Source organism: Leptidea sinapis, chromosome 44 (genome assembly GCF_905404315.1).
Source record: "Leptidea sinapis chromosome 44, ilLepSina1.1, whole genome shotgun sequence".
Lineage (NCBI taxonomy): Eukaryota > Metazoa > Arthropoda > Insecta > Lepidoptera > Pieridae > Leptidea > Leptidea sinapis.
This window is the reverse complement of record NC_066308.1, coordinates 6,532,077-6,550,121: the sequence shown is the minus strand read 5'-3', so window position 1 is coordinate 6,550,121 and position 18,045 is coordinate 6,532,077. Positions and strand designations below refer to the sequence as shown.

The following is an 18,045-nucleotide window of genomic DNA, read 5'->3' as shown; positions in this document are numbered from 1 at the left end:
TCATTTGTTATTGTATTAGTTAGTTACACAGTAATAACCACAATATATTCATCCGGATAATTATCTTAATCGGAAATAAAGTAATCTATTTGCGTTTTAGACAAACGGTCATTCATAGCTATCAAACGTTTTTCACTTTCTCACAAGAAATAGTGAAATAGAGTTTCGCACAGCATTTTTTCGTAGGTAGGTATAATTTTCCATAGTGTAGTACGACCTCCACGAAAATTTATATCAATTTTTAACTCTGCGTTTACAGATTCCCCAAAGTCGGTACCTCCTTTCTGACGGTATACATTTCAAGTATTTTATTTCGAACTGCATACAGATCAAAATCATCCAAAATATTTTTTTTTTCCTTAGATGCGTTTTTTTCTGGGCGTAGAAATTTGTTGAAAAGTGGTTAAAGCAACTTCGCCTTCTTTAGTTATGGAGCTAACGGTTTTTTCAGATATTCCTGAATCAGGAAAGAAGTTTTATTTTATAAAGCCTAGTTTATTTTAAATAAAAAATTGCTGGGTATATATATATAGACAGCTATTTCTTACCAATTCTGTTCCTATTTACATTTTTACCTAATCGTATCAAATGCTACTAAACGAAAATTGTAACTAAAAAAATAGAGGTCAGCTTGCGGCGCGCAGTGCGGCCGCTTGTGACATTTTTTCGCACGTTCGTTCTTGTTCGTTATACTTAGCTATTCGCTTGCCGACTTTCACAGACTACATTATATAATGTGACTTTCTATGCGTTAATCTTGTCTGTGCGGACGCAGCCTTAGAAAGTTTAATAACAATTCGTGTCTCATTCCGTATGTCTAAAAATTTTTTTCTTAATTATGTTTATGCTACCATATATTATTCTTTGAAGATATATTTATGGCAAATAATTATAAATTGTACATATTGTACCTACACATATATAACCATATCAATCAACTCAAACTTTAAGCGACGGAAACACGGAATGAGTGAGCCAAAACTCCGAGATAGGAGTAAAGAAAAATACCACCTTTAACCATAATAATATAATTATGTATTTATATGTCACAATCATTATCGTATCTCGTCAGCCCAGCTAAACTCTCTAAGAAAAAAGCGATTTACTCGATTGTATGAAACGTGCAGTCATTGATAGATCGTCATCTATAGATAGATGGCGGCTATAATCTTGTAAAAAACGGAGATAGACGAAATCCACTATGTTATTTAAGCAACTGTTCGCTTTCAAACTTATTATGGATACTTCCGTATTATACTTCGTCGCCAATCGCCAAACTTATGTCAAATCACTGCACGTTTCATACTAAGCTAATTTTTACTTAGGCAATAAGAGGCGGGACGCCTCTTATTACGTAGATATACATACTCTTTGGTGACTCGTGTCGAATGTGGTCGAATGTCAAATCAAAGAAAATTTAAGCACTACGTTCAAATTGTCAATTGACAATTCAATTATTGTGAATTCCTGAAGAGCGAAATACCATTATTATTAAATTGTGATTATTTGATTTTTAAATGACACAATAGAAACCAAAACGAACATAAAATGGGTATGCTTAAAAAGGTAAAATTATGAGTTTCTAGTCAATATAAAATTTTATTACCTATTTATATATTACATAACAAAACAGTCAATAAAATGCCAAATAATTTTCAGACCACTGGCCTAATGGGTTTAGCAGTAAATCCAAATCCCCACCATACATTGGGCGCACTATATGGTAAAATTTTAAGAACTCTACAAAAAATGCCTGAAGAATCTATTTATAGGAAATCCACAGAACAAATTGTGAGAGAGAGAGCTGCTGTTCTTAAAGAGGTTTATTTTTCTTTCATGATAACTTATTATTTTGTGGCATCAAATAAGTATATTTAGCAAGATAAGTATAATAGAGATGTCAGACATGATAAATAAAATAGCTATAAAACAGAATTATTAACACAAAACAGAATAGTATAAAAAATCATGATAAGGAAAGAAGTAAAACATATTATATTTGAAAGAGCTTTACTCCACAATAATATATTACAAAGTAATGCACCATTTTCAAGAAACAACAACTGGGTTCTAGCCATTTTACTCTAAAAATTATTATTGAAGAAGCCATCTAGTCTGGCCCAGACAAATTCTTAAGTTTCATTTTACTGTTTTTCAATAAGATTAGTTATAGCACTATAATCTATAATAATATATAAAAATTGGTTAAGTTATGTTAAACCAATGCCACAAACGAATTGTCGGCATTACCCTTTCTTCTCTTATAACCATAAAAATGTTCCAACCCTTAAAATAGTCATAATTTCAGGTTAGGTCATAATGTTTTTTTATCTGGAATGGTGCATTATCTTGTAATAAAAGTGGTAGCATTATAATTGTTGACTTATGGCCGTTCTCAATATACTATCTGCAGATAGAGATAAATTATTACCTTCTACTGTCAGTAACTAGCTGTCAATAATCTGAAGCTGTCCCAATATACCCGATAGGTCATTCTTATCGCCTTATATTGGGATGCTTGGATTGAAATTTCCATACAAACTTCTATTGCGAGTAAGCTATACTCCCTATATCCTCCCATTGACAGACAGAGTCTACAGATAAGGTGAGTTATCATCGATAAGTTTATTGGAACAGAAAAGTCAACAACAGTTACTATTTTTATATCAAGGAGGACACAACTAGAGATAGACTGAATATTGGGAACGGCCGTAAAGCTCTATCAATTACAATATTTTTTACCTCATGATTCGTGCTATGGGATACTGAGTTTTAACCAAATATGTTAACAAATAACACCAATGTTAACATACTTTAGGCTTTGCAGATTTGAGTAAACCTTTCATTGGATGCATGTACAAATCTAAATTCTTTTTTTTTTCTTTATTGATTTAGGGGCTTTTATATGTATGTACATGTCAGCCCTATTAATCTAAATTCTTGAAAGATATCCATTACTTAAGCTTAGGCTATTTTTCAAAAATTAAAAGCCTTTAATTTATCAAGATCCAGTTTCATTATATTACTTTTTGAAAGTAGTTTGGGGCAGTAAAGTCCTCAAATAGTGACCACATACCGGAAATGCAGTGTTGGTAGGCCTCCCACAAGATGGACCAATGATCTGGTTGAGATTGCCGGAATATGTTGGATGAGGGCAGCGCAGGACGGAACATAGTGGAAATCTTTGGGAGAGGCCTTTGTCTTCCAGCTGATGATGACTTTTTGAAGTAATATTGTATTTTTTTCAGACAAAAAATAGTTTTGAAATAGAAGCAAAAATAAACTGTGGCCAAGCTGAAGAATTAATCATCCAAGCAGAAAATGAGCTGAACTTGGCCAGGAAAATGCTTAACTGGAAGCCATGGGAACCCTTAGTTTCCAAGCCACCCAAAGGACAGTGGGACTGGCCTCCAACTAGTGCTTAAAGTTTTCATGATAATTAAGTCTCTTGTAGTGTTACTGTTTTCGGTTAAAATTAAAATAAAACAAGAAAATATCCTTGTATCTTTTTATTAATTATGAAATTGTAAAAATTAGTCTCAATTGATAGCTATTTCATATTCAATGTATAAAGTGAAAACATCTTATCCCTATGTATGTGTCAACCAAATACATTTGCCAAATTTTAATGCATCTTAATATATTATTCACATTATTTATTTTCTTAGCAATTAAATAATAAGTCCAAATACTGCTATATTTTATCTCAAAATTAGTACAATCTAAGTAAAACGATAACTTTACATATCACCACATATGTGTAGTAAAGCAGTCATATGCTAAAAATAAATTCACTCTTCCCATAGGTATTCCAAAATGTATCCCCATGAATGAAATAAACTTGTATCTGTGTGGATACTTCCACAGATATTAAATCATTTTATATAATTGTGGGTACTTGTAATGTATGTAACATCTGTGGTACAAATTCAGTTTCCATCATCACTTAATTTAAAAAAAATGTAAATGCAAAATTATACAGAGGTTTCAATTTGGCACATCACACCTCAACATTTTATAAAGGAATACTACACAACATACTACAAAATATTATAAATATATAAATATTTTAAAACATTTCATAACAGTATATTCTACACAATATGTAACTTCATTGTATGTACATAAAATCCCATTGTTTAGTTAATTTGATGACTAAAGTCACTATTACACAAATAAAATTTGAAAACAAAATTTATGAATGATGTGGGACTCGCAGACCCGCGAACCCTCGCGTTAGGTGCGAGAGCTCTTCCAACTAAGCCAACCGTTCGAGTTACGTATTGTTGATAAATCTTGTATGTGTTTTTCAACTCTCTATCTCTGCTCAATCCCAATATTTGCGTATTAGGTAATTGACTTAAAATGTCGCTCTTTCAAATCTAAACTTAATTGTTATACTATCACTATTACACCCAAAAAATTAAAAAAAATCTGTGTGAACACATTTTCGTCTAAAATAGCATACACATCTTGTAAATACAAACACAATATGTTACTATCTGCTGACTGTTTTAAATTACAGTTAGAACAATTTTAAACAGTTTTTAGTTTTGACAATTTTTAAGACTAGTGTGATTTTTTTATTGATAATTTCTCTAAAATATATACAATTTTCATTTGTACCAAAGTTTATGAATGATGCAAGATTTAAATCTTGAAAATTTGTGCCCTTGGAGTTAAGCACTCTTACCCCAATGGGTAAACCACCCCAAAAGCCAACAGTCCAATGATGCATGGTTAGTGCTGCCAACTCTACTATTTAATAAAGTATCCTACTGAATTAGGGGCCCGATTACTATATTTCTGAAAAAAATATATAGCAGGTGAAACGAATATATTTCAAAGGCATCAAAAGTAAGTAGCTATGAGGCATTCTTTATAAATGAATAATTATAAAAAAGTGGCAAAAAATATTGTTTCAAGACATAATGTACCGATTTTGGAATCTAATGATTTTTCATGTATTCATACATAATGAATGAAATGAAAATAATATATAAATGAACTTACTATACATAATCTATGTTTTCAGGGTCATTATTTTAGAACTGCTATTTTTGACCGACAAAGAGATGGTAACCCTACGGTACATGGTCCATAAATCTTAAGTTTGTTCAACTCTGCAGTTTTGAAACTCCGATGTCTACTTCAATGGTAAATTGGATGACATTATAGTTAGGATGTTTCTTACTACGTATAATATTTTATGGGGATCTTATTTAACTTAACACCTAATTAAAGTATAGTATGACAAAATGGTAACTATAATATTACACTTAAAGAATGTTACCAACACAAACTTAACTTATAAGTATAATTTTAAATAATATCATAATATACATCTTACAAAAACACTAAACAATAAATAACTTTATAAAATCACCTCTTCTTAAATACTTAATTATAAAAAGACTAAGTTGAATCACACCATAGGTATTGTTGCCTTCTATTGATGTGGTATTTAGTAAATATTTGATTTAAGTTTTCTTAATACCTTACTTCCTAAACCTAATTACAGTATTTAAAAAAGCTGGAATACTGTTCACCAATATTGTTATTTAATATTAACATTATAATAATGATTGACATAAAAATAATGAATATTCAGAATATTAACTATTTACTAAAGTGGTGTGTCACTATGCCTTCCATAAGTACAGAAATGTTTAAGTAAAGAAAACCATGATTGGTACGAAGAAAAACCACGATCTGGGAAACCAGTTCTATAGCTGGAATGTTGAATTAAAGAAACTACGGGGACTACTATGGGGAAAGACTTATCCGGTACTGCCAAGAAAAATACTATTATTGTCACAAATATCTTTTACAAATTGTCTCCAAGAAGGATTTATATGTGTATTTATTTTCTCCTTTTAACAGCTGGCTTCACAAGATGTAGCCACTACAGAACAATATTCTGTGCTGAAAATCTGTCTAAAAATTACCCATTACAAAATGTATAGTGTCTTGGAACATGCAATGGTTATTTAGTTTTCCAGGTACTCATACAATATTGTTGATACACGAATCTTCCTGTGTATGCTTTAATTCACAAATTTTGACAGAGTGAAACATGAAATACTCGTTCAACTTTCTAAAAGAATAAGCTTTGCTTGGACTCAAATCACAGTCGTACAAAATCTATATTTGCAATGTGTTACTAAAGTATGCGTTGAGGCCTAATGGACAAAAGATGTGCAGATTTTACCATATATCGGCAAGGCTGCCTTTTATTACACCTCTTCTAAAAGAAGTGAAGGAATTATCATCAACAGAAAAAAAAACAATTACATTTGATATGCCTATGGTTTCATCTTTTCAGATAGGTACAGCAGAAAGACTTGAGGAAATTGTAAGCAATCAGTGTGGTCAATATTGACTCATCATTTTACATTTTAGATATTATATTGTAATTTGAAATGATTTGTAAATCGATGTACTTAAATGTAAATCTTGATATAAAAGAGTGGCAATGAGTTTCTTGCTACTTCTTATTAGCTCAACCCTTTACGAAGTAGCGGTAGATTCAATAAGAAAAATATATTTTTTGACATTCATAAGTGTCATTTCCGTGACCTACGTGAATAAACTGATTTTGTTTTGATTTGATTTGATTTGACTGTCCTGTTGCACAGAGTTAATGCATAGACCAAGGGCCACCAACAAGCGGACCGCGATAGATACAACCTCGGACCGAAAAATATTGTAATATATTGTATATCAGGTACAAATTAATACTAAACTATAAAAAACTGGCTTAAGACCGTCGGTGCAGTTTCTCACATTAATTTTAGGCCTTGTATTTCATAATTCAAAATTTTATTTAAGACCATACAATAAATAGGTAGCACTTAATTATTATCAGTTGTTTTTTCTGGACCTCGTTAAAATTTTCCCACAGTGTTCAGACCCCACCTCAAACTACTTGCCGACCCCTGACAAAGGAGATGCAAAGGCCTTCCAAATTTGTTACAGAATGCTGAGGATTGCATGTAGACATAGGATAAAGAACGGGTGTTTGTGGGGTTTATGTCGAAGGAGATTGAAGTGCTCACAGTGACATAAGTTAAGATAAGAAAGCTTTAAGAATATCATGTGTCGCGATTAGAACGAGCTGCTAAAACTCACCATCAGGGAAAGATCCGAGGTAAACGGATAGCTAAAAAAATTAAGTGTGCTTCGACTTGAGCTAGAATCTAGATCCCTGTTCTTAGCTGCTGCTTTAAGTGAAAATTGTTGTAATGTTTGCCAAGCACCACTGAGAATTGAGGAATGAATGAAATGGGTGTCTAAAGTGGTATCTATAATTATGTACAATTTTAATGGTAATTTGTCAGGCCTACAGGTGATAGAATTTAGTTCCAAAGCATCTTTTAGCCGCAGGAAAATCGGGGCAATAATCTGGAATCTAATATAGTCCTGTGATATACAGAGTGGATGAACAAGGTATCTTCTTCTGCTCAAATTTTCAGATGAAATTATCCATTACTTTGCAAATCTTTTAACCAAACTGCAGAAAGAAATATCTTTGAAAATTCCCTATAGACAGCACACAGATAATATACTGACTCGGGCAGAGTTTTAGACACAAGTATGATGCTATAATATATTCTATGTCAGTTTAGGAATTTACTTAATTTTTGACCTCAATCGAATTAAGAAGCGAGTTGGGGAAACCATCGTACAATAAGTTTCCAACACTTAAACACAACACAACATATTAACTCACAAATCTAATGACAGATAGCATTTTTTCTTATTTTCCTCATAAACTTAACTATAGAGTACTGTCATGTTTTCCCTATTAATATTATTTTAAATTCTGTACATGATTTACTTACTACAGATATTAAAATAATTGATAAATGCAATAAATACTTCTAATTGTTATCATGACTTTTAAATAGGTCAACATTTCATCGGATTTAGCAGAAAAATTACTTCATTCACCATCATGTATGAGCAACAAAACAGTGTTCGTCAAATACAATTTTGAATTATTTTTTACTTAACAGCAAAGATAGTAACAGTGATGATTTGATTTTGGTACGATTAATTCTAAAACGCAGATGGATCATAAGCAGTGACTGTTACCGATACAAAATTTGCTCATGTTGATGTAACCCCTTTTCTTGCAACAAGCAAATTTAACACTGGATGTTTTTTGATATAACTGACAGCTTTTTTATGTGTTACCATGGTAAAGTCATATCCATTACACTGAAGAATTTTATCATGCATTCTTAAACCAGATTTCGCAGCTGGACTGCCTTCATGTACTTCGGTAACATATATACCCTATAACAAACATTTGAATTAAATATAATATAATTGAAATATATTTATTTGCAACAAGCACAATATTTACATAATAAAATTGAACAAATATATACAAAACAAATAACATGTTAGTGTTTGTCACAAATTGGTCATACGACAGCATAATGCTGGTAGCTATAGCAACCAGTGCTGATCTTCCAGTAGGACCAATAAATGATGAAAATAGTACATCACACAGCTCTATTAACCTAAATTTTAATTCACCTAGAAGTTTTTTTATGGAATAGGAGGACAAACGAGTGTACGTGTCACCTGGTGTTAAGTGATCACCGCCGCCCACATTCTCTTGCAACACCAGAGTAATCACAAGAGCGTTGCCGGCCTTTGAGGAAGGTGTATTTTTTGAAGTTACCCATGTCGTATCGTCTCGGAAACACCGCACAAGGAAGCTCAATCCACAGCGTTGTAGTACGAGGAAGAAAGCTCCTTGAAAACCGCACTGTGGAGGACCGCCACACATCCAGATGGTGGGGATGATATCCTAACTTGTGGCGTGTCGTGCGAAGGTGGAATACGGCGGCAGGAATCAGGTGAAACAGCTCTTCGGAACACTCCCTGTGATAAATGCGGTAGAAGACACACAATGAAGCGACGTCTCTTCGCAACGCCAAGTGATCCAGCCTTTCGCAGAGCACTGGATCCCCGACAATTCGAGCTGCTCTGCGTTGCACGCGGTCAAATGGATCGAGCTGATACTGGGGTGCGCCAGATCAGAGATGACAGCAATACTCCATGTGTGGCCGGACCTGCGCTTAGTAGAGCGCTAGAATGTGGGCCGGCTTGAAGTATTGCCGTGCTCTATTTATGAAGCCCAGCTTCTTCGAAGCCAATTTGGCTTAGCCCTCCAGATGGCCACGAAATTGGCAATCGCTCGAGATTTCGAGACCCAGTATTCCGATACTAGGCGAGGCTTTAAGGGAAGTGTTGTCGAAGATATGCCTCTCGGGAAGCCCAAATGATGAAAGTTTTGAGAGGAGCGCCTTGTCCCATACACGATCAAAGGCCTTCGCTATATCCAGGCTAACTGCCAGGCCTTCCCCCTTGCTTTCAATAGCCTATAACTGGTGACCTTCTAGATATACCAAGAGCTGGCGGCTGATTATGCTCTCCATGATTTTGGAGAGCAGGGAGGTAATAGCAATAGGCCTGTAGTTTGCCGGATCCGAACTGTCTCCTATTTTGGATCGAATGGACAAGGGCTGACTTTCATGAGTCAGGGACTACGCCTTTGGAATAAGAGTGCCGGAATAAACGCGTTAGCACCGGCGTCAACTCAGGGGCACACTTTCTAAGCACGATTGGATAAATGCCATCCGGCCCGCTCGACTTCCTGACGTCCAACGAAAACAGAGCTTGCCTAACAGTTTTCTGTCTGAACTGTACTTCAGGCATAGCTCTGACACCGCGGGATGGTCGGCCGTGTTTTTCCGTTGTCGTCAAGAGTCGAGTTGGCGGCAAAAAGAGCGCAAAGGAGATCAGCTTTCTCTTTTGCCGTATGGGCCAGGGTGTCATTTCTCATGTGCAAAGGCGGCAGGGACGGCTGGTTGAAGTTACCAAGAGCAGCTTTCGACAACGACCAGAACTTGCGTGTCCGGAACACGGTAACTGGAAAGCTGCTCGCCGATTTCGACGACGTGCTTCGATTTCGCACGGGCGATTTGCCGCTTAAAAAATCTGGAGGCACGGTTATAAGGCTCTTAAGAACTTTGCAGTTCGGATCCTTTGTGCCCAGCGCCGCAACCCAAGTTCGATACGCCTGTTTTTTGCAGTCAGATGCTGCTTTAACTGACGCATCGAACCAGGGCTGTGATCTGCCACCGGTCGGTACTACAGAGCTTGGTATAAAAATATCCATGCCCTGTAGTATCACATCGGCTACTGCAACGGCGCAGGCACTAGGATCATCAGAAGGGAAACAAACCTTTTCCCAAGGGTAGGATGCAAAAAAGGAACGCATCCTATCCCAATCTGCTGACTTGTAGTGCCAAACGTGGCGGGTCGCTGGTGGTCTGCGACGTTGACGTCGGATAGGCACTACACTCCTGACCAGGCAATGGTCGGACGTTCCGAGAGAGGCGTCGACAAAGACCTGATAACCATCGAGATGTGTAGTCAGCAGAAGATCTAATAAGGACGGCGTGTGGCTATCCACATCCGGGAGCCGCGTTGGCTACTCAACCAATTGGGACAGCCCATACACCAATGCAAAATTATGCACAGATCGCCCTGCGTAGTCTGTGGTACGTGATCCAAGCCATTCGGCATTGTGCCCGTTGAAATCACCCAAGACTACGATTTCAGCGGAGGGAATCTGTGCAAGCACGTCGTCAATTGCCGATTGTACGCAGCCCATGAGTTGATCGGTTGCTGCGTTACCACTATGGGACCTGTAGACACACGCATAGATGCGGACGCGATCCTCTAAATCAACGCGCAGCCAGAGAGTGGACAGGTCCCTACCCTCAAAATTGCCGAGACGGCGACAGCAGATATCCTCACTAACGTACACACATACCCCGGCATGAGGCAAAAAATTGTGCTCAATTTTGTACCCGGGGTACGTTAAATATGACGTACCGCTAGGTCGAGATATCTGCGTCTCCGTAAGGAAACATAAGGCCGGCTGCGCCGTCTCAAGGTGGTGGTGGACGGCGTTTAAATTGGAGTGAATTACCCTGATATTGTAAAAATCCACGTTGAGCGTGGAGCGGGGTGCCTGAGTGTTACTGCCTCGTTTGTCCTCGGTCATGCGCGGTTCTGTGCCCTCCCCAGAATACGAAGGGCAGCCCGAGGGAGAGTGCTCGCGGAGGGATTCTCCGGCTCTGGTAGAGCCGGTACCCTCCTGGGCTAATTTCTTTTTCAAGACCGCTCTCATATTTTGTTGGGGGGAGGGGGAAGGGATGGCCTCCGGTCCTCGACACTAACCTATGCGAAACATAGCGGCACTAAGCCGCTACTTCACGCCGGTATTCTGTGCGAGTGTTGTAATTAATATGGACGAGTCTGGCCCGATTATGCTGACGTCATAAGACATCAGCTTGACCCTCCCACTTCTAAAAAGCCCTTAGTCGCCTCTTACGACACCCATGGGCCTGGGACTCCCCTATTCTTTTTACGCCCCGGGGAAATTACAGGGCAAAAAGTTGCCTCTCTTTTTATCGCTTGACTTCATTACCTATAAGTGTAGCCACCTAGGTATAAGGTAATCTTATAAAAATAACTCAGTTTTTTCTATAATATAAATATGTATGTAATCTTAATTTTAAATCAATATTCTTTCTAGTCAAACCTACATTAGTTGCAGATAGTTAGATAGATCCAACCTACTTAGTTAGGAAAGATTTTTTTTTATTTATTTATCATATTACATATACTGATATAAAAATTAGGTCAACTTAGCATCTAAAAAAAACCCAACCAAACAAGTAAACACAAAACTAATGCTAATAACTACTTAATAATACGTCACAACTTAAGCTATAAATTAAATTAACAACAGTGAAAATATTTTCAAAGACATAAAAACGAATAAATATAATTTATAAATATAACTTAGCAGGTTCAAATTCTCTTAGCTGCTATAGTTTTTTTAATAGATAATCTTTCAGTCTGTAATTAATCTTTAGTATTTAAATGAAGGGCAGCTCATTTAGCAAGCGAGGTATTAGGTAATCGGCAGTTCGTTCGCCGTACACGTTGCAGGCCCGGAGAATCGACCACCGGTTCTGAATTATGGCTCTTGTTTGTATAGGATGTTCTATCTTTTGCAATCTTATTTTTTCACTAAAAATTTTTTACTAGCTACAGACCCTTCAGACTGAAAAATAATGTTTACACATAACTGTTTCACGGCAGTAATAGGAGCCGTTGAGGTACCCATAATCTAGCAGGCATCCTGTGCGAAGGAGCCTCCCACTGGATGATCGCCGCTGGTAGATCAGGCCTATCTGGTGCCTAGTTTTGTTGTGTCAGTTTATTTCTATGTTGTATATTTAGGTTGAGGGAAAAAGTTTCTTCATATTTAATATGAAAACGTCAATACATTTTTTTATAAAGGTTTCATCATCATCAGCTGGAAGACGTCCACTGCTGGACAAAGGCGACCCCCAAAGATTTCCATGATGATTATTGATTGGTCTTTCGGTGCCCCTCATCCAACGTATTCCGGCGATCTTGACCAGATCGTCGGTCCATCTTGTGGGGGACTACCGCCTACCAACACTACGTCTTCCAGTACGTGGTCGCCATTCGAGGACTTTACTGCCCCAACAGCCATCTGTCCGACAAACTATGTGCCTTGCCCACTGCCACCTCAGTTTCGCAATCATTGGGTTATGTCGGTGGTTACTTGGTTCTCCTACGGATCTCCTCATTTCTGATTCGAACTCGCAAGGAAACTCTGAGCATACTCCTCTCCATTGCCCTCTGAGCGACCATGAGCCTTCTCATAAGGACCATAGTTATAAAAGTTTATTTACATTTAATTACAGTATATAATATGTGCTTTTTTGCTTGATGTCTTTTCCATCTTGAAGTCATGAACGCGTTGCTGAAGATCGCGTGTTTTAGGACTTCGGATCAAAGAAACGGAACAAGTAGGTTTGACAGTACTCTTTTGATTTAACCCTGAGACACTAGCTACAGAATTCTGTAGAGGTGGAAACAAACAGGTGGAAATCTGAAGGTGCAAGGGCAGGGCTATATGACAAATTCAGTAATGTAATGAATGACTAAATAATCATTACGTGGCAAATTCAGTAATTTAAAAGAAATATATATAGAGACAATTCAAAAGCGCCTAGTTTAAGCCTAATTGAATAAATGTTTTTTGAACTTTTATCATCACGGGACGTTAACATTGTAATTATTATGACGGGTTTTCACAATATATGTTTAATTAGCAGGCAGCAAGAAACTCTTGACACTTCACACTACTAATACATCCATCTGTCCACATGGCACCTAATTAGTTTTGGTCTTTGATTCCCTAAATCAGGACACACATTACAGACGACATCCATACTTTCGGGTCTATTTGTTGCATTTGTACTGCAGAGTGAGACCACGGGATTTCATGTTTGCGCTAGTCTAAAACTATCCTCCCTATTAAAATTGTTAGGATGCTTTTTAATTTCAATAGCTAGAGAAGCAACAAGCTAGAACAAGCCATGGGATGTATTGTTCAGCAGAAATCACACTTGATTTTTCAGATACACCAAAACGGAGATTGCACCACCACACATTACTCCCTCACCAAATTCTAGGCCTTATTTTGTTTATAAGATGGTTTATTTTGCATGATCTTATAGCTTGTTTCAATAGCTGTCAGATACATTCATTCAAATCATCCTAATTATAAGGAATCTATTAATATACATAAAATAATAGGCATTGAAAGAATGCTGTGTGAGCACCAAAATCATCTGGATCTGAGGCATACTGCGCACAATCAGAGTTTCCCGGAACAGAAAAGTTAAGTATACGGGCACAACTGTAGTCATTGCATATATTGCAAGTTAAAGTTCAAGTCAATAATTTTTCACATCTATTGGAAAAAATCTGTGAGTAAATCAATGGGTTAAAGTTTAGATTTTGGTACCTGAATTTGAGAATTCTGAGTATCCTTTAAATATAAATTACATCATTTTTTGGGTGCCACTTCCATATTTTCTTAATTCATTCAGTTTATCTTCTATCTTAGATAGTTAAAAATGTTCACTCTAACATGTTTCTAGGCCAAACTGCCAGGATGTATTATGTACAACCTCAGAATGAGGCAAATAACTTAATTATTTTAAGAAATCGTAAATATATATCATTTATTAGCACATACCATAAAAAAAAATATTTATAATAGTTACAATAGAACTTACATTGTCAGTATACCCCTGAGGGCTTTTACGGTAATCTTGATCAATACCACCTCCAATTTTGAAACCACACTTCATTACTTCACGACCATCTGGGTCTATACCAGCCTCTTTTTGAAGTGTTATCGGAATCTAAGGTAAATACAACACATAAAAAAATTAGAACGGCAGGGGGACATTTGGATTTCGGAATAGGAGTGGCTGTAATCACAAACTTACACTAAGACATTCCATAGCCGTACCGGCTTGATGCTGAAAAGCCATTTTCGCCATGATGATTTGTTTTAATTCCCTTTTTACTGATTTAAATAAATATTCTGTACAAAGACATAAATTAATTAAACTTTATTTTCTTCAATCCACAATAGGATCTATGACATTTATTTGTAATGTAAGCCCGAACTCCCGAAGCACAACACAACAAAGAGGACGTAAAATGTAAGTCAGGGGTCAGTCGCCTTAAAGTGACGTTTTCAGAAAACTGTAGTGCCATCTGTTAGTTGGCCCCAAAATTAAAGCTCTGTCAGCTGTCACTCGCTTTGAAACCTGCCCAGTGCCCACTTGTCATAAAATGGCGGCTACTTCTAGCGTTTGCGTATGTATGTAGCTCTCGTGTTCCATTTTGCATATTTTTGGTCTTGAAATCGAAGTGTAAGTGCGTCGAGTCGAGCCTTGTGTTCCTCCGCCTAGCTGTTGCAAATTCACTCCAAAAATCACCTTATTCTGTGATAGATACACTTTTTTTTTGTGGAATTTATGAACTTTGGTGTACTTTGCTTTCGGTTGTGCGCTCCGTGGTAAGTAAATTATTCTCTTAAATCTTAACAGTATAGTTTATTGACTAATCTTGTGATACATAAAGTATCATATAAGGTTGGTTCTACTACCGGTCCGTAGATTGAATTTGCAATCATGGTTAACACTATTATAAACATACCAGTTTTCTGTATCTTGCCCCAAAGATCAAACTCCAATGCCTCACATCACCTTATGTCAGACTTCAGACTCCCCCTGACTTAAATGGTTTAACACATTTAATAATAATTGACAGTTGTGCTGGCTTCTGACACCGTTTTCATCAAGAGAAAAGTCAATATATGAGTAAAAAATCTAATAGTAGCCCAATGGTCATAACACTAGGTTATCACAATTTGTCTGATGGCTTTAATAGTCACCCAATTTATTTAATAATATTGCTTATTATTTTCAGAGATTCCAATGCATCATTTCAGAGATGCTGTCAAATTTCCTGAGCAGTTTAAAATTTGGGTCAGTCTTGTTGGTAGAAACCCTGAAACATCTGATTTTGAATATTATAAGATGAAGTGAATTTGTGATATACACTTTTCAGACAGACACAGAAATCGTAATCAACGGCTAAGCACATTGGCAGTTCCGATGCTTCATCTGCCTGGTAAGTCCCCTAACTTAACACATATTGAGTTAATATTCGATTCTATTGCTTATTCTGTCAGATTTAGTGACCTCTAAGAATCTTTGATGAATTGATGGTTTTTTTGAACGTATATTGTATCATTCTGGAAACACCTGATTTTCTTACACACTTGTGATTACAAAATTCAATGGTTGCATTTCTAGCTGAAACTGGTTCATTATCAGTGTAAATCATTAAATTGATAAAACATAATCTTTACATATTCACATTAATTTTCAGGACAAGTTCAGAGTCAAGTAATCTTAGGACAAGCTTCATCCACACAACACTTACTGCCTACAATAATACAGCAAGACTGTTCAGGTAAATAACATTTAAAACTTATTTACAATATTTTATACACTTTATTATATATAATGAATGTCAAAAATAATACATTTTTCCATTTATCACTACTTTGAAAAAGCTTGAGATGAGAAGAAGTGGCAGATAACTCATGTCCATTCTTTTAAATGAAAATTGACCTATCATGATATAATTTATACCAAAAGAGTATTGTAATTATTAATAAATGTGTGTGTTGTAAAGGTTACTATAACATAAATGACATTCTTAATGATACCACAGAAATGGCATGGAGCGGCCACCCTCAGGGTATTAAATAATAAATTTTATTGTATGATTTAACATTGTCTCTAAGTATAAAATCTGTCAAAATTTAGCCTAGAAATGGGCATTGACAATTTGATTTTGTTCTGCTTTTAATACCCTATCTTTTATGTATCCTCTTAAAATTATTGATATTTATGGACATACACATACAAAATTTTGATGTATATCTTGGTTGTAGTTTTTAAATCTTGGGCCCATAAAATGTTATTGATTGCAAATCCCACATTTGATCTTGATCTTAATGTCATGTTTTCATATAATATAGTCTTCATAATTTCATTTCATTTACATCAGATTTTACAAATCACAATAAAAGTTCTCCATTCCTAACCCGCATGCTGTGGCGTACAAATAATCATTAATCTATTATTATTTTGGCTATTATCAATTATAATATATATATTATTAATGATTATATTTTGTTTTGAACACATACCAAAATATTATATAATATATTTCTATCTATTATACACAACTAAACCATAAACAAAAATAACACCAAAATTTTATAATTTTAAATTTTGCGAGTAGTGTCGGTATGTCTTTTTTCTATAATGGTTTTGTTTGACAGCTTATTTCAACTTGTGACTTAATTTGAGCTCTAGACTCTTAAGAATTGCTGCCCTTTTCTGAGTGCTACTTCATTATGATTTGATTTTTGGTTTTATTTTAATTTTTCTCCATTATCATCCAATTGAAATTATTTGAAAAGTATAGTTAAAATTCACTCTGACAAAGTGTGTCAGAGTGAATTAAAGAAAACAAAGTGGATAACAAAATACATAAGAATAAATAAATAAATAAGTATTATTTCCAATTTCAGATGCATCTCACCAATTTGCTTCAGCAATGTGCTTGATGCTGGAACATAATTATAGTGTTATTAGCAAGCCTAAAAGAACAGCTGGAAAAGGTATTAATATTATTATACTAACATTACAAATGGAAAAGATTCTGATTTCTTTTAAAAATATTGTTTTTATACTTTTTTATCCAAAAAGTGCTGAATAAATTTGTATGAAATTTGGCATAATTTATTATCTTTTGTCTGGGTGGGCAAAGTAGTTCCCTCATAGTCTTGGAGCTGGGTACAAAAATCAGCAAGATTTTTGTAATGGCCCATCATTTATTTTGTAGTATGTGAGTCAGCAAAGTTAGGGAGTAGCACACCTGATGATGGCGGGCATTGATGTAATATTACAACAAACATAAGAAATTAAACATAATAAGAAATTCGAAAGGTCTTTGAAGGTGCTGAAGATTTGTCCAGCAGCAATGTGTTTCAACATTTTGCTATGAAATTTAAGAAACCAGCTAAATTATTTTTAAAGTATGCAGTTGCAAGAATCAAAAAGTTCAAAAATGATAGAAATAACAATGATTATATAAAAGCAAAAGAATACAATAATAAAAAATGGTTATGTTATCCAAATCAAGAATTAGAAAATTGCTTCCATGACATTCAAATTATACTGGGATCTTAAAAACAGATATACCCAAAAAAAATATGAAAAAGGATATTATATAAATAGCAGATGTGATGGTAGATTATCCTTTTAATTGCACCACACATAAAGAAAAGTTGAAACAATATTTTAATAACACAACTATAAATGTTATTTTGTATAGTTGGTGCAGATCTATTAATCGAATTTTGTCAGGAAAATTAACATATGTGGTTGAAGACGAAACAAAAACAGCTGCCCAACAATATTATGATAAACATAAATATTTTAAAAATAAAAAATAATATGCAAACATTGC

The 18,045-nt window shown here is 35.4% G+C and overlaps 2 protein-coding genes across 2 annotated transcripts; one reads left to right on the top strand and one right to left on the bottom strand.

Moving 5' to 3' along the window:
- The first annotated feature begins 1,398 nt into the window (after nt 1-1,398).
- On the top strand, nt 1,399-3,498 carry LOC126977327 (NADH dehydrogenase [ubiquinone] 1 alpha subcomplex subunit 5). Its single transcript, XM_050826102.1, has 3 exons — nt 1,399-1,566; nt 1,660-1,821; nt 3,249-3,498. Exons 1-3 carry the CDS (start codon nt 1,549-1,551, stop codon nt 3,423-3,425), a joined length of 357 nt encoding a protein of 118 aa, XP_050682059.1. The 5' UTR covers nt 1,399-1,548; the 3' UTR covers nt 3,426-3,498.
- Nucleotides 3,495-14,613, bottom strand: LOC126977326 (tax1-binding protein 3 homolog). Its single transcript, XM_050826101.1, has 3 exons — nt 14,433-14,613; nt 14,217-14,345; nt 3,495-8,301 (listed from the first exon to the last, which is right to left on the bottom strand). The coding sequence occupies exons 1-3, from the start codon at nt 14,484-14,486 to the stop codon at nt 8,113-8,115; spliced, it is 372 nt and encodes a 123-aa protein (XP_050682058.1). The 5' UTR covers nt 14,487-14,613; the 3' UTR covers nt 3,495-8,112.
- Between the last annotated feature and the right edge of the window lie 3,432 nt (nt 14,614-18,045).